This window comes from Anas platyrhynchos, chromosome 1, assembly GCF_047663525.1.
Source record: "Anas platyrhynchos isolate ZD024472 breed Pekin duck chromosome 1, IASCAAS_PekinDuck_T2T, whole genome shotgun sequence".
NCBI lineage: Eukaryota > Metazoa > Chordata > Aves > Anseriformes > Anatidae > Anas > Anas platyrhynchos.
In genome coordinates this window covers 70,905,928-70,933,641 of record NC_092587.1, presented here as the reverse complement: position 1 = coordinate 70,933,641, position 27,714 = coordinate 70,905,928, and the positions used below count along the sequence as shown (strand labels likewise).

The 27,714-nt window shown below is 41.5% G+C and overlaps 1 protein-coding gene across 1 annotated transcript; it reads left to right on the top strand.

Annotated features, from left to right (window-relative positions):
- The first annotated feature begins 61 nt into the window (after positions 1–61).
- TTC38 (tetratricopeptide repeat domain 38) lies at positions 62–26,348 on the top strand. The gene is made up of 14 exons (XM_072041038.1): positions 62–218; positions 1,179–1,256; positions 1,869–1,950; positions 2,316–2,487; positions 3,481–3,654; positions 6,596–6,671; positions 7,765–7,884; positions 10,519–10,578; positions 11,676–11,714; positions 12,582–12,663; positions 14,247–14,412; positions 23,060–23,219; positions 23,515–23,588; positions 24,400–26,348. The coding sequence occupies exons 1-14, from the start codon at positions 75–77 to the stop codon at positions 24,491–24,493; spliced, it is 1,521 nt and encodes a 506-aa protein (XP_071897139.1). The 5' UTR covers positions 62–74; the 3' UTR covers positions 24,494–26,348.
- The last annotated feature ends 1,366 nt before the right edge of the window (positions 26,349–27,714 follow it).

Here is a 27,714-nt window from a genome sequence, read left to right as displayed (position 1 = left end):
CCGCGTGGCCGGCAGCGGCGGCAGCAGCGGCAGCAGCGGGCCCCGGGGGCTCGGCAGCGAGCGCGGCCGGCGGGATGAGCGGCCCCGGCCCGCCCCGCCGCCGGCGGCCCCGCCCGCCCCGGTCGCGGCCCCTCCTCCTGAGGGCCGGGAGCTCCCGAGCCGCGGGGCAGGGTCGGAGAAGCAGCGGTGGGGCCATGGCGCCGCTGAGGGACTGCAAGGTCCGGCGCGGCGGAGGGGAGCGGAGCGGCGCGGCCAGGGGAGGGCCGGGCAGGGCCGGGCCGGACAGGGGGAGCCCCGGGGGAGCCCCGGGGGTGCCGACAGCCCGAGGGGCAGCGGGGTTGGGGCTGGGGCTGGGGCTGTGGGAGAAAAGCAAAAAGCTCCTCTGGGTGCTGCAGGTTCTGCAAAGCGCTGCGAAACGGCCGCGCGGAACCAGAGGAGTAAAGAGGAGGGATCGCTCACAGCCGGCTGGCATGGCTGCAGGGACACTGCTAGAAGGGAAGAGAGCAGCAAAGCAGCAGCAAGGGCAAGGCTTTGGTCTGGTCCAAGAGAAAAGGCAAAGCAGGAAAAGGAGTGGAGGCAATGGCACTCTCCTCCAGGAAGCCTGGCAGCGGGCAGTCTGTTCTGGGTTTAGGGAGAAGGATGAGGGGAAACGAGCACAAGGAGCAGCAGAGCCAGCGTGTGTGTTTAGGCTCCCTAAAAGTTTTGACGACGGCATTAGTTAGGTGAGTAAGTTAGGAAGGGAAGCCCATGAGGTAGTGAGGTGACCAATGTGGTGGTTGTGTGGCTATCCTGTTTAGGAAAAGGCAGTATTGCTTCTGTATATAGAAACCTGGGGTCTTCCTTTCCCGTGTCACTGTTTCATATGAGGTGTATCCTCAGCAGAGGAACTATCTCAAATTTGTGTGCAGGGAGTGAAGTGTGGTCCTCACCTTGTTAGGTATATAGCCTTTCAAATTCTACAATTTATAATTTTTGGTTCTTTATCCCCACTGCTAACCCAACAAATTGAGATGTATGGACAGGTGCACAAAACGTGTCTGCTTATGCTAGCATTGTTCTCACAGCTTTTTCCTGTTTTGAAAAAAAAAAAAAAACATTTGAAAAACATCAGAATGTCACCACTCTGTCCATCATCTCATTGTGTGAAATCCTTCATTTCTCATCTGTTTGTTGTGCAGGCCTGGCAGGATGCTGGACTCGGCCTGTCCACTGCTAGCAATGAAGCCTGTAAACTCTTTGATGCAGTGCTCACCCAGGTATGATGAAAAATGGGGTCTGAAGGGACTTCTGGATAAACCAGTCTTTGGTGTAGCTGATTTCTACATTCCTTTACAGCTGAAAGATTAGACAGAGGCTGTACTGAGTTTTGTTTCTTGAGGAAGGCATGATTAGGCAATCACAGCGTGTGTGTTTGTGTTCATGTATCTGCATTGGTTCTTTCCAGTAGCATGTGTGTTGGTTAGCTACTGGCTGTCAAGTCTGACAGGGAAACTGTGGTCTCAGAAATGTTACGTTCTCACAGATGTTCTTCAAATTGGGCTGAATTCAGCCATTAGCAGTCAGCAGAAAACCCTCATAGCAGAAAGTGATGCCAGACACTGTAGCTGTAGGAAGAACTTCAGGTAGTGTGCTCATCCCACTGGACCCTGGACCCATAAGCTGCATAGAGAACAAAGGCTGTCAGTTCTGCTGGTGGCCAAGCTACCTTAAAGAAAGCAGCTTCTGTGTTTTCTTACTGACCTAATTATATCTGAATGTAAAGGTTCTCTGCTATCATTTTTCTTGCTTCTGACTTTCACGTGGCTGGGAGAAGGAGAAGATGCCCAATGTCATTGGGGATTCCTTGACACTGTCTCTCTCTTTTACAGTATGCAACCTGGGCCAATGATGAGGGTCTTGGAGGTATCGAGGGATGTCTCTCCAAGCTAAAAGCAGCAGATCCAAATTTTAGTAAGTATAATCTTTAATGGTTAGTATGGAAAGTGTTGCATAATTCCTTGCCTCTTTGTGTTAACTGTGCTTTGTTTAGGCAAGTGGGAAGCGGTGGGCTGCAGAACTGTGTGAAGATTCTTTATAGTTGAGAGCAGGCTGGGATGATGTGTTTGGTTTTGTGTTTTTCTTTTCATTTCAAGTCTTCTTAAATGCTTATCATGAAGGGCCTAGAAAACTTCAGGCTTATAAGCCTTTCTGTCCCCTGTCACTACAGATCAGTCCCATTTTAAAACAAAACAAAACAAAACTGTGTTAATGCTTCTGTAGAGATGAGTTTCTGACAGTTCCATATGGCTCAAGTTGTAATGTGCTGGTTTCTCTAGCAATGGGACAGGTCATCGCAAATGGTTTGGAGTTGATTGGTACTGGAAGTTCAGTGCGGCTCAACAAAGAGCTGGACAGTGCGATGAGAACAATGATGACACTGTCAAAATCCCAGCCTCTCAGTGAGCGGGAGAAGCTTCACGTAGCAGCACTGGACATGTTTGCCCACGGGTAAGTGTCTAGCCCTATGGGGAAGGGGGCAGGAGCTGGTCTTGTCATTCAGAATCTCCTTGCTGTTGCTGTGTACCACCTTAGCACGTGTCCCACTTGCTCTTCTGTTGTCGCTTTCCTCCCGTGTAAAGGACTAGGAAGAGTTTTACTTACCGCAGGTAGAGGCGATGCTTGGGAGTGGTGTTGCCTAGCTGTCTAGCTAGACAACTAGTGAAGGATCAATGTGCAGTGTTGGTGGCTGTGCTGAAATTTATCTACCCAGGCTCTATCACCATGACTAGTTTTCCATCAGAACTGTAGGAGGGGAAGTGCTGTATGGCCTCTATGTTAAAACGTGAAGCACTCCTTGTTTTAAATGTCTTAGATCTGTCAGTGGAGTTAAATGGTTTAGAACTAAGATACTTAATATTTAAGTCCTCTGATGTCCAGTATAATATAATACACACTTGGACCCACAGAAGTAAAGTCTAGAACAGACCTTTCTTCTCCTCTCTGTTGTCTTCCTATGTCAAAATAGATTTCCTCTGAAAAATGGAAAGCCTGTCCCACTGCATGGGGTTTTTACAACCCAAGTACAGCACGTGGCATTTAGCTTTGTTGCATGTCATGCAGTTGGACTCAGCCGATTGATTTGGCCTACCCAGATCACTACAGAGTTTTCCTACCCTCAAGCAGATAACAGCAGGTCTCTGTTCAACCCCATAAGAAAATCTTTAGATTTATGGTTGAGCTACTGTTTTTTTCTGTGCAGTTTATAGCTTGTTTTTTTTTTTTTTTAACACAAGCATATTTATTTTATATTATTTCCCAGAAAGTACCCAGTGAAGAAAATGCCATTGTTTCTTACAGAAAAAAAAAATTAAATTCTTTCAAGAAAAAAAAGTTTTTTGATGTTGAATTTTCTCTTTTTCAGAATAGAATGAGTTTAGAAGTAACAGTAGAGTCGTGTGTGTGTGCCTTCTTTCAGCATTCAAAATATTTCTGTATTTCTAGCCAGCTTCCCAAAGCTTGTGATCTATGGGAACAGATTCTGCAGAGCCATCCAACGGACTTGCTAGCCCTCAAATTTTCCCAGGACACTTACTTCTATCTGGGATATCATATACAAATGCGAGACTCTGTTGCACGGGTTTTTCCTTTCTGGACACCTGATGTTCCTCTGAGCAGGTAGGTCATGCTTCATTTTAAAAATAGGTCTTTATCTGGTGTAAGGTATACACGCTTTGTCTTTTTAACTTCAAACACATCTAAAGGATAGGATCTGCTGAATAAAGACACATAGAAAAGATCACAGCTTGTAAGTGAAGTCAAGTGAATTGTAAGTGACCACACCTAGAACACCTCTCCTATATCCCTGCTGATACTGTTAGTGATTTTCTGTTTTGTTTGTTTTAGAAGTGAGCTTTAGGTCAGTTAGTAATTTTTGCTAGCAAATGTGGCACATCATGTAGCACATAGGATAGTTTTTGTTTGTTTGTTTTACTTCATTTTATTTATTTAGTTAAGTCCTGAAAGTTTTGGTTTCCCAAGGTTAATTTGGGGTAATCTGAATCTACTGACAAGCAGTTAGTTGACAAAAACAATTATGTGGGGATAATTTTTTAAATTATTTTTAAGACCTGTTAAATTACTTGAAAGCTGCTAACTTTATGTAAAAATCTACATCAAACTATACATCAGTGTATACATTTAACACTTAGAGATAGAATAGACCCTCCATAGTCAAACATAAATTTCTAAATACTCTATGAATATTTACATGTATGTAGACTCATGCTCTGTATCTTGATATCCAGTACAATCTTTTCTCTTCCACGAGCACTGTAAAGAATATAGACTGAATGCCTATATTCTTATAGAATGTCTATATTCTCATTCTTATTCTCTACAATCATAATAATGAATCTAAAGCACCCCACAAAATGTCTCATTTTTCCAGCAGTGTTATCTCAATTTAGAAAAAACGTAAAATACTTTGTTCTTCTTAACTACAGTACGCTGATGTCATTTCTTGGAGAAGTAAGACTCCTTAGCAGCTTTAACTGCATTTTTGTAATTTTTTCTGGACACAGTGTTATAAAAGTGCATTCGTTGTCCACTTAAATGTAAATCAACAGGAAATACCCATATATTAAACATCTCTTGAAGTATAGAAATCTGGCAGGTATCCCATGTCCTCAATCTGACAGGCATGTAGAGTTTCGTATGAATTGATACCTTGACCAAAATAAAAAAATCAACCTTTATTCCTCTCAAACCATGAAATAAATCAGGTGCAATGTACCCCACATGTTGTAGTATTTTTTTTTCTGCCTCCTGAGTATAAAACCAAAACTCCAGCAGATACTTTGAGAAACAGAGATGTATCCAGTGGTGTTTTGCAATCTACAAATCTGCAAATACAATAGCAGTTAAATATTTCTTAAAATGACCGCATCATGTACATGCACAGAAGCATACAACTTCCCTAATTTTCCTTTACATTGGACTTTTATTGCTTAATGGGGATGCCTTGTGACTTTAGAATGACGTTAACCAGTTTTCATAGAATCATAGAATCATAGAATATCCTGAGTTGGAAGGGACCCTTAAGGATCATCAAGTCCAACTCTTGACACCGCACAGGTCTACCCAAGTTCAGACCATGTGACTAAGTGCACAGTCCAATCTCTTCTTAAATTCAGTCAGGCTCGGTGCAGTGACCACTTCCCTGGGGAGCCTGTTCCAGTGTGCAACCACTCTCTCTGTGAAGAACCCCTTCCTGATGTCCAGCCTAAACTTCCCCTGCCTCAGCTTAACTCCGTTCCCGCGGGTCCTGTCACTGGTGTTAATGGAGAAAAGGTCTCCTGCCTCTCGACACCCCCTTACGAGGAAGTTGTAGACTGCGATGAGGTCTCCCCTCAGCCTCCTCTTCTCCAGGCTGAACAGGCCCAGTGCCCTCAGCCGTTCCTCGTACGTCTTCCCCTCCAGGCCTTTCACCATCTTCGTAGCCCTCCTCTGGACACTCTCCAACAGTTTCATGTCCTTTTTATACTGTGGTGCCCAGAACTGCACACAGTACTCGAGGTGAGGCCGCACCAGCGCAGAGTAGAGCGGGACAATCACCTCCCTCGACCTACTAGCGATGCCGTGCTTGATGCACCCCAGGACACGGTTGGCCCTCCTGGCTGCCAGGGCACACTGCTGGCTCATATTCAACTTGCTGTCAAGTTTTGAAGAGTCACTTCACTTAAAGGCACTTACCTATAGGTTAGTGGGCACTGGAGAAAGTGCAGAAGACTACAGCCATATGCATTGCATTTGAGATATACAGATAATTTTGGTGGTGGTATTTTCTTGCTTCTGACCATCTAGTTCTCTAAATTCCAGTTTATCCAAAGAAGTAAATGTCAGCTCTCAAAACACTGGTGATGTGCATTTTGTTCCTGATTTCCATGCTGGTGTCTCTTGGCCTCTCATTTCCTATGAGAGCTAGCTTATTGTTCTGTATTCTGCAAGCTTGAGCCCTTTGAATATTATCAGTGTGGCTTACCACCACCAGCAGCAGCCTGACAGTGAGTTTGTTCTATCTCCAGCCTGTTGTATTGGGGGAGCCAGAATAGCCACTTTATACAAACCAGAAAGTGTTTTGACACATTCCCACTCACTGTTTCTAACTGTAAATCTTAAGTCACTTGTGGGTGCTTTTTTTTTTTTTTTTTTTTTTTTCCCTGTTGGTAAAATTCAGTATGCTTCAGAATGTGTTGAATTTGAAAAATGCTAGTGGTGGTTTAGACTACCTACAGAAAAGCAGACATTGCGTCTAAATATTGTCTACATACTCTACAATTCAGAATCAAAAACACAGTGTTCCCAGTTCCATGTGATGCTCTGGCTAGCACAATAAATAGATTGCATGTTTTTTAGTATACATGTTGGGCATGAGGAAGAGTTGGTCTTTTGTTAGATACACATTTAAAATAGATGGGATCTGAGCTCTTTGCATGGTTCAATATAAAGTGCATTGTAAGGACTGTTTTGAGTTAAATGTATGTTCTGGTATGTTCTTCAATCCTACCTTAAATCTAGTTCTTAATGATGAAGCATTGTTCATTTCTCTTTTGCTTAGCTATGTTAAGGGCTACTATTCTTTTGGACTCATGGAAACAAACCTTTTTGATCGTGCTGAGAAGCTTGCCCTTGAGGTAATTGCCTTTTATTGATGGTAAAATGCTTTAGAATTCTTAGTCATGCTCCCTATCTCTGACTGATGTTTTGTGCAGATACTGTAAACTGACTCATCGTCATCCCAGTTGTTAAGAGGAGTAGCAAAGAGATAAAATTTAGCATGGAAATTCTCACAATTTCGCAAAGAACTATTGATTAATATTCCTTAGAAAGATTCCTATATCTATGCCATACCATGGCAATTTCATCTTAACTGTATTGCCTTCATTTCCTTACAACCATACCATGCGAGATGGTATCAAAACAGCTGTCTAAAATCCATGTATATCGAATTTTCTGTTTCCCCCATGTATAATTGTCTGTTTACTCCTATTAAAGAATGTTAGATTGACTTAACGTAATTTGCTCTTGACAATCCACCCTGTTTGGGTTCCTCCTCCATTTTTTTTTTCTAGATGCACATTCATGAATTATTGAGCAATTAAGTCTACAATGTTCCTGGGGATCAAAATTACTTGGTGTGTTCCCTTTTTATGAAGACAGTAGTTACACCTGATTTTCTGCAGTCCTCCAGGGGTCTCAGTTACAATTCATCTTTAATGGGTGTTTTTGCCAAGGTTCTGTTAAATCAAATGGCTGAAAGTGACAAGAAAGACTAACTTTACGAAATGGCTAAAACTTATTGGTAAATGGAGTGAGAAATAGTAAATTGCTCAATAGTCAGAGCTGGACATGTTCTTAAAGGAATGATTACCTGCAAGAATGTGCTATGGGGTATATTATGCCTGTGTATGCAATTCTTTTATGGCTTATATTGACATATGCCTTTGAAATAAAACATCATTTGATAACCTTCATTAAAGCCTGCATTCTAAAGCTGTTCTGCACATGTTTATCTCTGTGCAGTAGAAGTCAGGAAGTGAAGTCAGCCAATAAACATTTTCTTCCTTTCTGTCCAAATCAGTCTTCCAGGCTGTGGTTAGTAGGAATAGTGCAGGGATGTACTTAACGTGCAGCTAATAAATACAAGTCTCTTGCTTCTATATCAGCAATAATAAATATGTTTATTTGCAAGTTTGTAAGATCACATTTTCCCTTTTTGACTCACAGGCTTTGGCTATAGATCAGACAGATGCATGGTCTGTTCATACTATAGCTCACATAAATGAAATGAAAGCAGAGGTGAAGAAAGGGTTAGCATTTATGAAGGAGACAGAAGCCAACTGGAAGGTAAACTTTCTCATAGCATCTCTGAAAAAAAAATCTTAGGTCTTCTTTATCTCCTCCAGTCAAGTTCTCTGATTCTTCATCTAGTTTATTCTTGTCTCCATACATGTTACAAGCAATGCAAATTTCCTAGATTACGAGAAAAATCACTTGTGGTGCTGTTATCTGTGCCAATTTTGAAGCATAAAAAAATTGTATATTATGAACAACACATACTTTGAACCACTTTATGCCATCGTAACTCGGACTGCTGAGATTACACAAATGCCAAACACATTGGTTGGCCACGTTTCACAAAAAGTCTGTCTTCTCACACTGCCTTATTTTATCTAGAAATATTGAAAAAATACTGCTTTTCAACAAGTTTGTACACACACGCGCCATAGTTTCTTTTTCTTAAGCAGATGGAACTGGCTAAATATTTCATATCTCATAAAGTCATAGCCATTGCTGGAAGATGAAATATTAGATATGAAAACTGATTTATTTATACTCGCATGTTTATAGAAGTAAAATGACAAGCGTTATTTTCATGAACTTTTTGCTTAGACTGAGGCTGAGCAACATGCATCGATTGAGGAACCTATGTGATCTTCCTCAGGGGAACCAGCTCTGAGATAACACAGGCAAAGCAACGTTTTAGAAAGCTCATGTATTTAATGAGCTTTTTGATTATTTTTGTTTGTTTGTTTTTGTTTACTTCTTGATAGGGAAGGATGCTAGGTGAGCTGTAAAGAAAAGATAAATTATGCTTTTGTCTCTTTTCTAGTCTACTCAAGTTACTTCATATATCCAACTTATTTGAGTATCTCTCAGTGGTATATTGAACAGTTTTGTTAATTTGTCATGTAGTCCTTTGCTGTAAGTGGAGCTTAATTTTTATTTGTGTTGAACAGCATGTCTTTTCCTAATGATTAAGTGAAGAGCAGATAATAATATTCAGAGCATAAGGTTGTGGAGTTTGAAGTTGATAGAACCCACAAGAGTTTGTTTTAGAGTCATCTCAACTCACTGTACCATGTTGCCCAAAGAACAGGGCTGGATAGTGAGGCTAGAAGGATGAATTTTTTTTTTTTTAAGTTAAATCATTGAGGTACCAAGCGTGGATATGCATGCAGTCAATCAGTCAATCCTCTCTTCAGGTTCATATCTTTGATGTCTCAGAAAGGATTCTGTCCTTTAACATATTAGTTAATGAAACAGTGATACATGGAACTTACAGTTTGGGTGACACCTTCAAAACTACCAAGAACCATTTCTGAAATCAGCCCCTGACTTTTGGAACCTGTTTGAACTCTGTTTCTTAAAATAGTTCCATTCTTCTGAGCTTTATACCCTTTATCCAAATAAAACAAAGTGCCAGATCATTAAGTGGAATTGTCTAGAATACCCTCATGTCCACTCCAGTACAGTTAAGACTTATAACTGCTGACATTGTCATAATGATAATGTATATAATCACTTCTTTTATGCAATTTTTTTCATCTTAGCCTTCATGAACCCATCTTTTCGTCATGAACCCAGTTAAAATGTAATCATGTGGAAAAAAAAGCAGGGCTTTCTAAGGGCTTATGTTTGGCCTGGTGAATTGACAATTAGTACTTCTTTTAATGACCAGGATCTTTTATATCTTGCACCACTAGACTCCTTTAGGTGTTTTTAATTCATCTTTCTTTACAGTAAGAGTCATAAAGAATTTGTAAGTTTTTTTTACATGGTAGTTTACTTTTTATTGTTCCTCTCCACACAAAAAAAGAAGATGCCTTTCTTTTATGTATGTTTCAGCACAAAATCAAAAGGAGCAAAATATGTTACCAGAGGGGGCCTCTGTGCCAGTACTGTTGGTTATTAAATGGGAAAGTTTTTTCTCCAGAGCTATTGCAAAGAGTTCTCCTAGTCTGCTTTTATTTATTTTAGCAGTCTGCAAGCCCACTTCTGCCTTAGCAATTTAATCTCATTCAGAACTCAAAATCAGCAGGCAGAAGAAAGGTTTTGTTTTATTCAGTGAAGTAATCCCATGTTCTTGTTTATATGGCATTTGGTATTGTGGTATAGTAGTAAACGTGATATTATCAGGTTTATGCCAACCCCTTAACTATTTTAGTTGCTCATATTGGTTTTGTAGTATAATATTAAACAAGTAAAGATTACTAGAGGATTTATATTAGCACCATAAAGTTCACTGGGAACCTTTGTACTTCCTGAAAGTGAAGCAGTTTTCATCATTACAAGGAAGATTTTTCCACCTGTAAGAAGATTAAATTTAACTACAGTGTTGGAGGCTATGAAAGAATATTTAAAATTCTGGTACCAGTTGAGAAGTAGGGCGCAAAGTTGGTACAGTTCAGTGAATATTGATGATATTCAGTTATAATAAATAGTAATAATAAATATATATAATAAATATAATAATAACAAATTCAGTTATATAAACTTCAGTTTTCATCCTGAATTTCAAGTAGCATATGCATAATGAGAAATTTAAAGTAGACAAGCTGATTTAACATTCTTGTCTCTTCTGTCACTTGAAGTACTCTTTTATGAAGAAGAAAACAGAAATCTGTCTAGATACATTTAAATGGAAAGTTATTTTGTATATAACATTTTTATTTTATTTTATTTTATTTTATTTTGCAGAACAGTGATATGCTTGCTTGTCATAATTACTGGCACTGGGCTTTATACTTCATTGAAAAGGTATGAGACATTTTCATACAGATGTTTTATGGTCCAGACAGATAATTGATCTAATGCTATTTAAAAGGCAGCCCTAGCGTTTATTTATTTTTTTTCAGCTGTCTAGAGGGTTGTGTGTTTTTTTTTTGTAAAATGGCACAATGACATTTTTACAGGATAGTTCGCTAGTACAATTATTTTGAGAATAATTTTGTTGTAATTACATTGAACAAAGATCCAGTATCTTCGTTGGAATGTTGAAAAGTTGCTTTATTACATGATTATTACATGTTCAAAGATAAAAAAAATATCACTAATTACATTTGGCACAATTATTTTATAGAAAGGTGAACCTGGATCTCTAATTTTTAGCCAAAATCTTGTCTAAAAATAAAATTCTCTTCAAATTCAGTACTTTGTTGTTGAACTCAAAATTTCCCAACTCTAGAAAAGAGGCAGTACAACAGCTCTAGATTTGATAGCTAATGTTATTAGTCAATGATACTAATTCTTGCTCTTATAGAGAGATCAAATTTATTGAAACCCTTTAAGTTGCACCTTACCCAACCTATCAGGCTGCAATGCAGAATTTCCTTGGACTTGATAATTCTTTGTAGTTGTGGGTCTCAATTCATTCGGGAGACAAATGTGTCATCATGGAAAAGGTGCTGTACGTTGGTCAGAAAACAAGATAACTTGCAGATGTTCAGCACTATTAACACTATTATACAGCTTTTGTATAGCCTGCTTAACATTAGTTTTATTCCTACCTCTTTGCATAACTTCATGATGCAGTAATTTCTGCAAAGAAACCTGAAAGGAAGATTAGAATGAGAGGTAACACCTTGTCTTTCTCCCTCATGTGTAACCTATGGCAGGATTAGTTCTCATTATTAAATGAAACCTAAGCATAGTGGTTATTTTACCTAGTAAAGCCTGTTTTATCTTAGTCTCTGTTCTTTCTTTTCAGGCCTCAAGGAATTAATTGACTTTTTTTTTTTTTTAAACAAGTCATGAGGTAGTGAAGTAATACGGCACCTATTAATTGTATTTATATGTTTGGTTACTACCCATCACTCTTGTTTTCTCTACCTGAATGTTAATGATTGCTTTTACAGGGGGAATATGAGGCTGCTTTGACAATTTATGACAATCATGTGAGTAGGAGCCTTAATCTTTACTGGAGAACATGCTTAAGGCCACAATACGTACTTTATTCTTTCTGCATGAAATTGAAACCTATTGCAATTGCCATATTATTTTATTATATTATTTATATGTGTTGTTTGGGAAGCTGTTTGTCAACTACTGAAATGCCCCAAATACTCAAATATTGATTCAAGCCTTTCTTACACTTTTGCTTGAAGTAGCTGTAATGGCACTGTTGGTACTGTTTTCCAGGTGTCCACATATCTTATTCATGATGTATAGGTCTAAATGCCCCTGAAAAGAAACTTTTTTAAAAGGATGTGAAATAATTTTCTTATAAAGTCAAGTTACCTTTATAAAGAAGTGATTTTTGCATGTTAGCTACTAAGTCAACAAAAACATGTCTTTTTATTTCTACATAATAAGTTATGGTTCTTTACTGCATAGATTTCAAAACAATCTTAGTAAATAAGTGCTATCAAATTTCAGTAGTATAACATCTTTGTAAGGTTTAAAAATAATGTTGTCATTAAGAAAGCTGCTGTGCAGATTCCGGTCTACTAAATCTGGCAAAATTAAATACTAATTATGGCACTGTACTGGAAGCAAACAAACAAAAAAACACCTTGATGACCTTCCATGCTTACTGAGTTTAACTCCATAACATGTAAAGCAGCACAAATGAAGCAATATGTGTGTTTGTCACTGCAAATTACCACATTCAGAAAAGATGCAAATAGGGCTATTGTCAGACAGGTATTTTTGGATGAATAAAAAGATAAAATTAATTCTGTACTTTGAATATAAGTTTGATTATCTGAGTAAGTTCCTGCTAGCACATCAGTTGGGCAGCTTATGAATACCTGTGATTACAGATTGCTCCTCAGTGCCTGTCAAGTGGAAGCATGCTGGATATAGTAGATAACTGTTCAATGCTGTACAGGCTTCGTCTGGAAGGTAGGATATCCAACTGTTCTTTCTTAATGTGTAAGAGGAACAGTTTTCTTTTTGCCTTCCCCTCCCTACCCTCACCCCACAATACACACACTGGCATGTTGGAGAAGTTTTTAGAGATACTTACAGAGCAAGCTTGGTCAGTGTTACAGAAGAAATCTTAAAAGTCCGTTCTTGAGAAAAGCCTCAATGTGAACTTTATCATCTTTTGCTGTTCTGCTTTAGTTGGGATAGAGTTAATTTTCTTTATAGTAACTCTTACGATCCTATGTTTTGGATCTGTGATCAAAGCAGTGTTGATAGCTCACAGATATTTCAGCTATTACTGAACAGTGCTTACACAGCATGAAGGTCTTTTCTGTTTCTCATGTTGCTCTGCCAGCAAGTAGGCTTGGTGTTGCACAAGAATTTGGGAGGGAACGTAGCCAGGACAGCTGACCCTGATTGACCAAAAGAATATCCCATACCCTAAGTTGCTATGCCGAGCAATAAAAGCTCGGGAAAGAAGAAGGAAGAGGGGACATTTGGAGTTACGGTGTTGGTCTTCCCAATTAACTGTTAAACATAACGAGGTCTAACTTTCCTTGAAATGGGTAAAACATCTGTCAGATGATTAGAAGTAGTGAATTAATTCCTTATTTTGCTTTGCTTGTATGCTCAGTGTTTGTTTTATCTATTAACCTGTCTTTCTCATCCCACAAGTTTTCTCACTTCTGCCTTTCTGATTCTTCTCCCCATCCAACTGAGGGGGAGGCAAGTGAGCGAGCTGCTGGGTGGTGCTTTGCTGCCTACCACAGCGAAGCACCACCCAGGGTTAATCCACATCATGTGCATAACCTTTATTCTTTCCAAGATACTTTTTTTTCCCATGCCAGCACAGTATTTCATTCAGCTCAAGCTAGCAGAGGTTACATATTTCTTTTCTGGAAGATTTAACTTATATTGTCCCTGGAGATCTGAGGCTGAATAATTGAGTACATTAGCTTCTAAAATGCTATAGAGCTTTCTTGACGTAAATTTCAAATTAAATACTTTATATTGTGATATTGGTTGATATAGCAAGTGCACATCTATTAGCCTCTGGCTTTTGTGTACTCTCATAACTCTGTGTCATTTCTTCTCAACTTTTTAAAGCTAGAATTTGCACACTGGAGTTCCTGAAGGGTGGTGTTGGAGGGTGCAGGGTTTCATAATATTTTACTGAAACACTAATGGTGCATTGGGTTTGTTTATGGAATCCGTCTTATCTGTCTGTATAATTTGATTGCTATAGGCAATTCGCTATGAACATAATCTCCAAGAAGACACAAGCAATCTTGTATTAAAGCCAGAACCTCGCTTAATGCAGTCTAGAATACTGGCAATAAATTACTGACAGTCAATAAACCCTTTGCCCAGATATGACAGGCTGTAACTAAGCATTACTTATATTATTATATTATAATAATATTATAATATAATTTTGCCACTCTAGGGTCTGTTTTCTTGAGTTTAGTAGCAGTGCTATCTGTGCTGTGTGATGCTGATTACAAAGTGATGCTTTTGCATGTGGTATTTTTATTGAAAAAGATATCTTTTACTCATAGGTGTAAAGCTTGGAGACAGATGGGACAATGTTCTCAAGATTACAAAGAAACACACCAAAGATCACATTCTTTTGTTTAACGATGTACACATCTTGATGTCTTCCCTTGGAGCCAAAGACCACAAAACTACTGATGAGCTTTTAACAACTCTTCAAGAACTTGCCAAGTAAGTAAATGAATTAAAATGTTATACTGAAAAAATATTTTGTCCTCTGAACTTTAGGGTGGTAATGCCTCTGGCTTGCAGAAGTGTTACAACATACTCTTCTCTGCCTTAGAGTGTTAATGGAACAAGTCTGGTTTGAATCAGCTGACGTGCAATTAGAAGATCCCTGTAATTATTTTTGAGTACTACCTAAAGGGGCTTCTGTTTTGTTAAGCAAGAATCGCTTACATTTGAACTCATGAGCACTAAGTGAACATTTGCTTTGTATTTTCTTTTGATGAATTCATACTACGCTATGTTACATACAATAAGTATTTCACCCATATAGTAATGAGGACATTGCACAATATATGTTAGCTCTCTGTGGTGGTTATTTCTGCTCTGCTTTAAAACGTTCTTTAATCATGGACCGTTAGTTGGTAGCAATATTCTAATAGCTACGATTTGGTGCATTGTGAAGCATCTCTGCAGGAAACCAATTTTTAAATATTGCTAAAGCAGTTCTAGAGAGTATTTTGCTTTGAATTATGTGCAAAATTTGCATATTGAAGTATTTCAACTAAACAATGTTTTTTCTTTATGTTTTCTTTTGTATTGAATAACTGTAAATGATTGTAATTCTTTTGAGGGGATTGATCCATAGATTACATGTATGTAAATGCAGGTGATAGATCCTAAAAACAAGTTACTGGTTTAATGGTATAGTTTTAAGCACAAAATTTAGTAATTTACAAAGTTGTAAACAGTAGACCACCTGATTAGACTCTGCAGCAAACATGGGAGAGAAAAAAGATTAATACTTAACCAATACAAATTTATATCTAGTTACTCTTAATGAAATCTCTCGCGTAAGTGTGAGTAATGGTTTTCAATGTATGAATGCCGAACAACTGAAAGTGAACAGAAAGCTTCTGAAATCTGTAGAGATTGTGTCTGAGAACATACAGCTGACCTATGGGCTTGGTAGGCTGGTAAAGTCACAAATGGCAGTCAGATAACATCCCTGTTTGCCCGGCTTCACTGCCTTGAGTTACAGTACCACCTTTCCCCTCCTGTTTTTGGCCATAACATCTTAGGAATTTCAGCTTATCCTGCTCCAAACACATGATTACTGGTATGGCAATCATTGCCAGTTTAAAATTTCATTCAGTTCTAGGTTCTTCCCCCATATAACTTGTTTTTCCCCTGCTTCAGCATCTATTGCTTCCCTTCCCTTAGAAAAGAAGGAGGAAGAAGAATATGAAATTCTCACAATTTGTTTCTGACAATAATGTTTCTCAACCAAAAATAAATGTATTTAAGAGTAGTTATGAAAACAAGGATCTGTCAAATCAAGCCTAAGCATGTCTGATTTGACTGAAGTAGGAGACAGTGAATATCTTTCATATAATTATATTGATATGTAAGTATATGTAAAATGTGTAAAACTGCACACACCACTTCAGGAAAGCTGTAACACACTACAGAATCACAGAATCACAGAATTTCTAGGTTGGAAGAGACCTCAAGATCATCGAGTCCAACCTCTAACCTAACACTAACAGTCCCCACTAAACCATATCCCTAAGCTCTACATCTAAACGTCTTTTGAAGACTTCCAGGGATGGTGACTCCACCACCTCCCTGGGCAGCCTGTTCCAATGCCTCACAACCCTTTCAGTAAAGAAGCTCTTCCTAACATCTAACCTAAAACTCCCCTGGCGCAACTTTAGCCCATTCCCCCTCGTCCTGTCACCAGGCACGTGGGAGAACAGGCCAACCCCCACCTCACTACAGCCTCCTTTAAGGTATCTGTAGAGAGCGATAAGGTCGCCCCTGAGCCTCCTCTTCTCCAGGCTGAACAAGCCCAGCTCCTTCAGCCGCTCCTCGTAGGACTTGTTCTCCAGGCCCCTCACCAGATTCGTCGCCCTTCTTTGGACCCGCTCAAGCACCTCGATGTCCTTCTTGTAGCGATCCTTCTACGTATCTCTCCACCTACTGTTCCCTTTTGCCTGTGTTCAGCCTTTTGTAGTAATAGAACTGCACGTTTTTAGATGTAATTTGAAGCATTATGAAGGTTAATTTTGTTATTTCAGAAAACTGACTGTAAGATGAAGAAATTATTTTAATTGTTTGGATTAGTGGATTAATTTGTGAATCATGAATATATTGTATTCATGCATGTAAATGATATCTAAGATGTGTTTTACTTGTGGCTTTTTTATTTATTTATTTGTTTAAAATGCAGTCATAAAAATGACCCAGACCAAATTCATTTGGGGCTTTAAAGTTGACAAGAATTACAAGCTGACTATAGACTGGCACATGCATTCTCCAAAATCCCACAAGGCCTAGGAAAGCTTGTGTTTCTTTTTTGCTAGTTGGCAGAGACATAACTGTTATTTTGTTGATCACATCTGTCGGAATGTGGTGACGTCCATCCTGACATTTACCTCCAAGAACTGGATTTCCTGTGCAGGTCCCTTGACCTTATTCTGTTTAATGGCAAAGCCAGCTTTCAGGAGAATTTGAATTATTTTCTTCCCTTTCTCAAAAACTTCTGCTGCTGTGTTAAATCTCCTTGAGGCACACACTTGATATCCCCATCTTTCCGCATTACCCACCAGGTATACCCTGGTCCTTGGGCAAGGACAATCCCACAAGTGGGTTTGCCTTTTCCCACGGCAGGGGCAACCCACACCGCCTTCTGTGGCGCTCTCTGGTGGTTGGTATCCCATGTTTATTTTCATGGATAGAAATGTTAGTTAATGCAGGGGCGTATATTGTTCTTCATGAATCAATACTTCAGATCAATTGCAAGAGGAAGTAAAAAACAGTCTTTGATGTCTGTGCATTTTCTATGAGAGCTGGAAGAATCGTTTAAATGAAGGATTGTTTCATCATAGAATCATAGAATCATAGAATATCCTGAGTTGGAAGGGACCCTTAAGGATCATCAAGTCCAACTCTTGACACCGCACAGGTCTACCCAAGTTCAGACCATGTGACTAAGTGCACAGTCCAATCTCTTCTTAAATTCAGTCAGGCTCGGTGCAGTGACCACTTCCCTGGAGAGCCTGTTCCAGTGTGCAACCACTCTCTCTGTGAAGAACCCCTTCCTGATGTCCAGCCTAAACTTCCCCTGCCTCAGCTTAACTCCATTCCCGCGGGTCCTGTCGCTGGTGTTAATGGAGAAAAGGTCTCCTGCCTCTCGACACCCCCTTACGAGGAAGTTGTAGACTGCGATGAGGTCTCCCCTCAGCCTCCTCTTCTCCAGGCTGAACAGGCCCAGTGCCCTCAGCCGTTCCTCGTACGTCTTCCCCTCCAGGCCTTTCACCATCTTCGTAGCCCTCCTCTGGACACTCTCCAACAGTTTCATGTCCTTTTTATACTGTGGTGCCCAGAACTGCACACAGTACTCGAGGTGAGGCCGCACCAGCGCAGAGTAGAGCGGGACAATCACCTCCCTCGACCTACTAGCGATGCCGTGCTTGATGCACCCCAGGACACGGTTGGCCCTCCTGGCTGCCAGGGCACACTGCCGGCTCATATTCAGCTTGCTGTCTACCACGACCCCCAGATCCCTCTCTTCTAGGCTGCTCTCCAGCGTCTCATCGCCCAGTCTGTACGTGCAGCCAGGGTTTCCCCGTCCCAGGTGCAGGACGCGGCACTTGCTCTTATTGAACTTCATGCGGTTGGCGATCGCCCAGCTCTCCAACCTATCCAGATCCCTCTGCAAGGCCTTTCCACCCTCATTCGAGTCCACAACTCCTCCAAGTTTGGTGTCATCGGCAAACTTGCTCAAAATGCCTTCTATTCCTACATCCAGATCGTTTATAAAAATATTGAAAAGTACCGGCCCTAAAATGGAGCCTTGAGGGACCCCACTGGTGACCGCCCGCCAGCCTGACGCAGCCCCATTCACCATAACCCTTTGGGCCCTGCCCGTTAGCCAATTGCTCACCCATCGTATGATGTTTTTATTTAGCTGTATTGTGGACATTTTGTCCAGTAGGATCCTATGGGAAACCGTGTCAAAAGCCTTGCTGAAGTCCAAAAAAATCACATCAGCTGGTTTCCCTTGGTCCACCATACGGGTGATCTTATCATAAAAGGAAATCAGGTTAGTTAGGCAGGACCTACCCTTCACAAACCCATGCTGGCTGGGACCAATGACTGCTTTGTCCCCCAGGTGCGCCTCAATACGTTCGAGAACCATCTTCTCCATGATTTTACCAGGCACTGATGTGAGACTGACAGGCCTGTAATTGCTAGGGTCTTCTTTCTGACCCTTCTTGAAAATCGGCACAACATTTGCCAGCTTCCAGTCTACCGGGACCTCTCCAGACTCCCAGGATCGTTGAAAAATAATTGAGAGAGGTTCCGCGATGACGTCCGCCAGCTCCTTCAGCACCCGGGGATGAATCCCATCCGGACCCATGGACTTGTAGGGATCCAGGTGGAGTAGCAGATCCCGCACACGTTCAGGGTCGGTTGGGAGTTTGTCATCCCCACCGTCCCGGTCCTCCAGCTCGGGGCACCCTGGGTCCCGAAGCCCATCATCGGCATTGAAGACAGAGGCAAAGAAGGCATTAAGCGTCTCTGCTTTGCCTATGTCATCGTCTGTGAGAAGACCTTCCCTGTCAAGGAGCGGCCCTATGTATTCTTTAGTTCTCCTTTTTCCATTCACATATCTAAAAAAACCCTTTTTATTTTCTCTCACAGACACAGCCAGCTTCAACTCTAGGTGTGCTTTAGCCACACGAATTTTCTTCCTACAGACACGAGCAGCATCCCTGTATTCTTTCCATGTCACCTGGCCCTCCTTCCAGTAGCGAAACACTCTCTGTTTCCGCCTAATCTCCATAAGAATGTTCCTGGTCAGCCACGACGGCCTCCTGCCCCGCCTGCCTGACTTGCGATATTTAGGAATTGCCTGATCTTGTGCTTCTAGGAGGCATCGCTTAAAGAGTGACCAGCACTGGTGAACATCAAGGCCTTCAAGAGCAGCTTCCCAGGGGACCTTGCTGACTAGTTCCCCGAGCAGCCTGAAGTCCGCCTTCCCCATATCTAGGGATGAGGTTTTGGTGGCACTTTTCCTTCTGTCACCGTAAATTTTGAACTCAACCACTTCATGGTCGCTATGACCGAGGCGGCCACCAATCACCACATCTCCCACCAGACCCTCTCTGTTTTCTAGCAACAGGTCTAGGAGGGCACCTTTCCTAGTTGGCTCCGTCAGCACCTGCACCAAGAAGTTATCATCTAGGTGCTTCATGAACCTCCTGGACTTGCTCGTGTCAGCCGTGTGGCACTCCCAGTTAACGTCTGGCAAGTTGAAGTCCCCCATAAGGACAAGGGGAGTTAATCTCGAGGCCTCTCTTAGTTCTGTAAAGAATAAGTTATCGGCGCTATCGTCCTGGCCAGGCGGTCTGTAATAGACTCCCACAACGACATCCCCTTTATTCGTTCGTCCCTTGATCCTTACCCAGAGGCTCTCAACTTTGCCATCGCCGACCTGAAGTTCCACACAGTCCAGCCCCTGCTTCACATACATCGCCACCCCACCACCTCGCCTACCCTGCCTGTCCCTCCTGAAGAGCCTGTAACCGTCTATCGCAACACCCCAGTCACAGGACTCATCCCACCAGGTTTCGCTTATGCCGATGATGTCGTAGTTGCGGGACTGGGCCAGGACTTCTAGCTCATCCATTTTATTCCTCATACTGCGTGCGTTCGTGTAGAAGCATTTCAGGTGCGTCTCCTTACACTCAGCACCTTGTGGATCGAACCGAAGGACCTCACTGGCACACAGCCCCTCTGATTCTAGCGTACCATCCCTTAGGTCTTCACCGGCGTGCCTGGTTTTAGCCCCTTCCCCCTTCGACTCTAGTTTAAAGCCCTATCTATCAGCCCTGCCAACTCCTGACCCAAGATCCTTACCCCTCTCCGAGAGAGGCCCATCCCATCCGGTGCCATCAGGCCCGGCGTAGCATAGACCTTCCCGTGATCAAAGAACCCAAAGTTGTGCCGGTCACACCAGTCACGAAGCCACGAGTTTATGCGAACAGCGCACCTTTCAGCTTCCATCCCCCCTATCGGAAGGACAGAGGCAAACACAACCTGCGCGCCCGAACCTCTAAGTTGTCGCCCCAAATCCCTAAAGTCTCTTTTGATCGCCTTCGGACTTCTCTTTGCTACTTCATCGCTACCAGCCTGAAAGACCAATAGCGGGTAGTAGTCAGTGGGCCGTACCAGGCGCTTGACCTTCTTGGCAATGTCCCTGACCCTGGCCCCAGGGAGGCAGCAGACCTCCCTACGGGTAGGGTCAGGCCGACAAATAGGGCCCTCTGTTCCCCTAAGGACAGAGTCACCCACAACAATCACCCTTCTTTCGTTCTTGGTGGAGGCAGTCCTGATGCGTGGAGTTGACCTCCTCACCCTAGGCATCCTCCTGGGAACACTTTCTACCTCTTCCTCAGTTGCTGTTGATCTCTCATTCTCCAGGGCCTCAAACCTGTTTTGTAAGGGCACCTGGGAAGGTGGGGTCGGAAGAGGAGGGCATCGCCTGCGATGTCGAGCAGGGACCTGTTTCCATTCGTCCTCAACTCCCAGATCCCCTCCCTCTGCCCGACGGCGACTGGGCAGGGTGTCCACCCCCATTTGGGGTGTCTCACCCCGGTATGTCTCCTTGAGGCCCTGCAGGGAGTTGCTCCAGAAGTCTATCTCCCGCTCACACTCCCTGATGGCCCTCAGCCTCTCCACCTCCTCCTTGAGCTCCGCCACCATGCGGATCAGGTCATCCACTTGCTCACACCTAACACACGCAGCGTCTCTGCCTCCCGCCGATGGCAGGAACAGGCTCTGACACTCCCTGCATCCCGTGACCTGAACCGCTGCATTCTTTAGCGGGTACTCGGTCTGGGTGTGTACCGACCTCCTGCAGAGCGCTCCGTGCCTGGTGGAGACCATTCTCACCTAGCTAACGACTGTCGTTAACAGGTGTCAGACCACTTCTTCAAAATACACATCTGTTATACACTTTTAACTTTCCAGAGGAGGATGCATGTTAAGGAATGATAAACACATAGGGCAACACTGTATACATAAAAATCAGCGTTGACCTAGAGGACAATAAGGGAAATTTATGATCGTGACTCAAAGGGAATATTTAGGGCAAAGCTTAGTGCTTTGAAAGGTAGATCTTTAAAGACATTTTGATTGTTTATACAGAAAGCATACAGATACACACATTTTATTTATTTATTTATTTATTTATATAAGGAGTGAATTGTAGCAATGGGGCATTTACTGAGGTGTTGCATAGCTTTCTGTTTACACCAGTGTGTACATTTTGTATCATCAGATTTTTGGCTTGGTAAGTTTAAGGCAATATTGTGGCTTTCAGCTGTGGTTGCAAGCACTTTAAACAGAAACCAGTGACTAAAGTTACTAGGCTGATTCCTCAATGTTAAAGACTTAACTTGAAAATTTACAGAGAAATCTATTCTAAGCAACCAATGGAATTCATAGCATTGACCTGTGCTCCGTATTCTCAGGAATGAATGGATTTGTATTGCTGGGGTCAAATAGCTCTCTTCCCCTTCTGGTACTGCCCACCAAGCTTTTGGCACCTACATGTCACTGCCTCCGACTGTCAAGGTGTGATCACTGTCAGCTCCTTTTGTAGCAGTGGAAAAACAATTCCACATTGTCCCATTGCAGGTATTGCCTATAGGCCAAATGGCTACAGTTTGGCTACTTATATTTTTACATTTTTTAATATAGGGAAGGATGTCTACTAAAATGTATACATCTTCTACAGGCTTATTGTCATGCTGTATGTCTCTTTCACTCTTAGACGGGTTAGGTTACAAGCATTTAAAAGAAAAAAAAGAGAAAGAAAAATAAAGAAAAACAAGTGCTATCTAAAATCCCTTGCTGTTTTTGCATCTAAAAACAGTCTGTTGTGATGAAAATAAGAGCAGACTTTGAGAGCTGTCATTCCCAGCTGTCACTGGGAATGCAGTGTATATTACAAAGATGGTGAGGCACTGTGCTGTGTGGCAAGTTCTTTTGAAAGATTATTATTTGGAGCTCTCTGCAAGAGACTGATTGCCAGTTTTGGCAATGGTAAGGACAGTCAAAGAAGTAGCAATAGGATGTTCTGGTGAGAGGATCAGAAGAGAAACTAGTGTAGAACAGGCTCCCCAGGGAAGTGGTCACTGCACCGAGCCTGACTGAATTTAAGAAGAGATTGGACTGTGCGCTTAGTAACATGGTCTGAACTTTTGGGTAGACCTGTGCGGTGTCAAGAGTTGGACTTGATGATCCTTAAGGGTCCCTTCCAACTCAGGATATTCTATGATTCTATGATTCTATGATTCTAGAATTTTCTGGCTTTTTCTTAGCCTAAACTATTTATTGCAAAGGCAGGAGGCATTGGGCTTGTGACTTGCAAATATGTGCAGAGGAATAAAAACTGATTAATGAGTAACAGAGGTGAAGGTAACATAACCACACAAAAAAAATATTATCCAAGTACCTGAAATATCAGGCTTTGTAGGGTAAAAAGAATAACTCTGTCTGTAGGCAGTGACAGACTGGTACAGAAATATGCATGTTTATCATTTGACTTATGCAAGTTCATCACTTTCTCTTTCTACAGAGCACCTGGTGAAGACCATGAACTTTCCCTGGCTCCTAGTTTGGGGTTACCACTGTGCCAGGCTTTTATGGAGTTTGAAAATGGAAATTGTGACAAAGCAGTAGATTTGCTGTACCCAATCCGTTACCAGCTAATCCAACTAGGAGGCAGTAATGCTCAGGTAAAGGAGGTCAATAAAAGATGTTTTGATGCAACTTAATCCTCTTCCAGTAGCCTCCCTTTGATTCTTACACTATTAATAATACTTCATTCTTATAAAATGAAGAATTGTGCTTGTGACTGAATCCTGTTTACAAACACTTACTAGCAGTGTTAGCTATTTAAATATGTCAATGAGAAAATGTTTTCCTTGGGGGCTTTTAGTAAACAAGACATTGTAACCATTGTAATGATGTTCATGTAAGTCTAAATTACATATTAATTTGTATTTTTGCTAACTTTTTTTCTGTTTTCAGAGAGATGTTTTCAACCAGTTATTGATTCATGCTGCTTTAAATTGTAAATCAAAAGCCAAACAAAACCTTGCTAGGTAAGTTTTTTTCCTGATTTTTTAAATGGAAATAGTAGTTTTCAAAAATAAAGAGTAGTAGCAAGTATACTGAATTAGTGCTGAAATTACACACAAGCATTCATGGTTAAATGTTGCTACATTTATCAAGATAAAAAGTGCAATTGCTTTCAGTTCCAAATGTGCATTCTTACAGTCTGGATGATTTATCTATATTTGTTTAATGGCAGTTGATTTTCAGAGGGTTCTGTCTTAAACAGTGGCCACTTGCCTCATGGTCTGTGTACTTAATGGACTCCTAAACTTCAGCAAACTGCTGAAAGTCAAGTCCATACTAATAATAACAACAGTTTTACTGGGAAATATGATTAACAGAGTCTGATGTGAGCTTGCCTCAGTACAAATTACAAGTGTCTTGCTGGGCAGAAATCACAGATGTTGCTCATTGACCTGTATGGAGTTCTGTTGAAAGTTATCAGCTGGGCCTGCCTGTGCACTTTAAAGAATGGATCCTCCAGACAACGTAAAGCCTTGCCTGTTCCACTCCTGAAGTCTCTTTGAAACATAAATATTAGGCCCAAAATCAAAATGATTCTTTTGTACACCCTGACTGCTCATTTTCAGTCTCTTGTCAGTGCTAAGAAGCATGCTGTTCTGCCTAAACTTAATGCCAAGGCTAAATGTTTCCAATAAAGGAGATACGCACCTCAAGAGCAGGTCTTTAGGTATTCTTTTCTATCTCTTAAAAGGACACTGCAGATGATCTTACAGGAAAAAATGATGTACTCATGACCTTCATCCCATTTATGTGCTACCTATTTTCCTTTCTCAGATGCCTCCTGAGAGAACGTGATGTGATGAGACCAAACTCACCAATGACAGAGCGACTTATGAGGAAGGCAGCAGCAGTTCATTCAATGGCTTAAATCTGTCCTCTGTGCTTGAGATGAGATAGCAATATGCTTAGCAATCAAAGTCTGGATGCGGGGAGTGGAGGTGTTCTATGCTGTAGCCCATGTTTGAGAATCACAGTTAAGAGTACCCTAGGAGCTAGAGATCTGATGACAATTTCCTTAAAAGATAGAAAGCTGTTGCACTTCGTGTTATATCTTGGATGATTCTACAAGGAAATAAGAATACTTGCTGATAATACACAGCTATCAGTAGCATCCTGAGGCACTACTTTTCTGGTATATTTCCTTGAAAGCTCCCTTGACCCTGATAATATTCAGTACAGAAACAGTGCCTGGATTTCAGTTATTCATTGGCCTGGTTTATTACTTCATTAATATGTTAAATAGTGAGTAAACGTTTTAGGTAATTCAAATAGGCCTCAGCATTGCAGATGGGCAAGTGTAGGGCCAGAGCCAACACAGACATAAACGGAATTCCATTTCAACCTTCCAGCCCATTAAGGCATGAGTTACCTTGGCATTACAGATCTGTCTGCATTCAGGATCTTTTTCCAGATGCTTTTTTTTAATCTGTCTCTTACAAAATGTTAGACTTCAAGATAGAGGCCCAGAACTTCTTGAAATTACAATGCGGAAGAGCCAGACAAGAGGAACAAGGGCTGACTGCTGGTTAGGACTATTTTAATGTGGATGATTGCTCGGCACCTTTAAATCTTTCAGGAAAAAATGAAAAAATCTGGATTTCAGCTAAAACAGTGCTGTCTCTGAATAGTAATTTGGGCTGGAATCGTTGTGCTTAGTTTCTAATAACTCAGGCCTTACTGTCGTCTCAACAGCAAGAGACGCTTTGTTTAGCAATGTAAGCTTTAAAGCCAATGTTCATGAGCTTTATAGGAACACTGGAGAATCTCAGTGCAGGTGAAAACTGCCAAGGAACTCCTCCAGAAAGAGAGCTAATGGGAATTGTCACAAAGCTTTGTCCTGGCATGAGTGATGTGACGAGCCTTGGTGCTGCAAATAAGGCATGATAAGAGACATAAAGCTCCATGAAGTTCTTGTGCTTCTCAGTTCCTGCAGTGCAGCAGAGTTAAAAGCTTGTCTTGCAAAAGTAATCCAGAAATCCCTAATGGAGAGAAGATAGTATTTCAAACGAAACCTAATGCCTTCTGTTCTTGTTCTGGCATAGAAATGCCACACCCTTTAATTGCCCAAGCTCTGACTTTGGTATCTACAAGAACTCCAGGACATGTCTGCCCCTCCTTCCTCTCCAGCTTGGGCTCTTCCACACGTCCCACAGTAGCCCCTTTTCACACAGAATCCTTCTGACCTAAAGCACTTGCGTAGCTGGCCCTATGGTCGCCCTGGAGTTCCTACATAATAGAGGCTTAAGATATGCAAGTGCCTTGCTGCCTGCCTTCTTCCCCCAACCATCACGGGAGAAAAAATAGTTTAGTTTAAAAAAAATGATAGTTTGTGAACCCATATAAGGGTATTTCAGTCCTTGCTTGCAACCTTTTGAATGCTGTGGACAGTCATAGTTCACTGCTCTTCAGATATGTCACTACCTTATCTGTCCAGCCATGACTGTGATTGGCTCACTCAGTGATAAAGTTAGTGTTTTTTTTTTACTGTTAATTTTTAATCACTGCATGTCAAGCAATGACTTTAGACAGATAAATTTTTACTCAAGGGATGTAACAAATCCTACTATCAAACAGAAGTCTGAGAAATCTGCTGGCTGCTTATGAAGTGTGTAGTGTAAGTGATGCATTGCTACATAAATCTAAGAGTGATATTTTAGTACTTCTGATATAATGTGATTTAGAATTCTGTCTGCTTTACATTAATAAATTCAAAGATGTCCTCAGTTGTGCAGCAAGTATATGACGTCTTTGCCTGTATGAATGAAGATTTAAATGAGTTGACTCGAATTTGTAAACCTATAGTAGGATGCATTCTCTTTCCTTCTGTGAATGTGACTAGAAGCTCTCATTCAGCTAGTTCTACACATCTTGCTATAAGTGAGCATTTCTGTTTTTCAGCCTTGTCATCCCCGTCTTGTTTGAAATGATCCAACCAGTCTTTCTGTTCAATCTGTCTTGCTTCACCATGCTGTGCTGAACCATTTTCAATTAGCATTATAGTAAATAGATGACAAAACACATAGAGAACAATAGGAGAACCAAAGGAAGAACTTTACTAAGGATCGTGCGGACTCCTAAAAGACCTGATGGGAGCCTTCCAGCACCTAAAGGGGGCCTACAGGAAAGCTGGAGAGGGACTCTTTATCAGGGAGTGGAGTGATAGGACAAGGATTAATGGCTTTAAATTAAAAGAGGGAAGGTTTAGATTAGATACAAGAAGGACATTCTTTACTCAGGGGGTGGTGAGACACTGGCACAGGTTGCCCAGAGAAGCTGTGGATGACCCATCTCTGGAGGCCAGGTTGGATGGGGCTTTGGGAACCTGATCTGGTGGGAGGTGTCCCTGCCCATGGAAGGGGGTTGGAATTGTATGGTCTTTAAGGCCCCTTCCAACCTAAGCCATTCTAGGATGCTATGAAGAACACAGCCCACAAGTGGCAGGCTTAATAGGCAATGCTAGGATTGCCAGAAATAAGCAAACGTGGCTTCTGTTCAGAGTCACTAGTAATGAAAAGAATTGTTTCCAAAATTATGTACTTTATCATGGATACACTTTGATTTAGTCTTACCTTGAAGCTTGCTTGTTGCAGCAACAACTGGAAACATAATTCAGCACTGTGGCTACCTGGATGTTTCATGAAGCGTTATTCCTGTCTTCTTCCGCACTAGGTCTTTTAACAGGCTCAAAGGGCAAAGGATTACTGTGTGCCTGTTCTTGTAGCTTTCTTCTCTCTTCAGCTCGGTTACCCACACAGAAGTTTTTGTCTTCTTTCCTCAGAGCAGCTCCCATCTACAGTCTGCCCCCACCACCCCCCTTCATTAAATAGCCAGTATCCTGTGCATCAGAGAATTTTGGCCTTACCCAGCACGTTTCCCATTTCCTGCCACACTATGGAAGTGCAATTTGACAACGTGAAGCATGGCACTGGAGTTCCAATTTCTTCCCTTGTCCTAGATTTTGTAGTTTGGACTGACTTGTTTATTTGTCAGCATTTCACTTCATTCTCCATATACTTGCCTGTCTTGCAGATTATGGTAGATCGTGGGGAGAGGGAGGGAAGTGCAGCACTGTGTCTTGCAAGCGTTCAA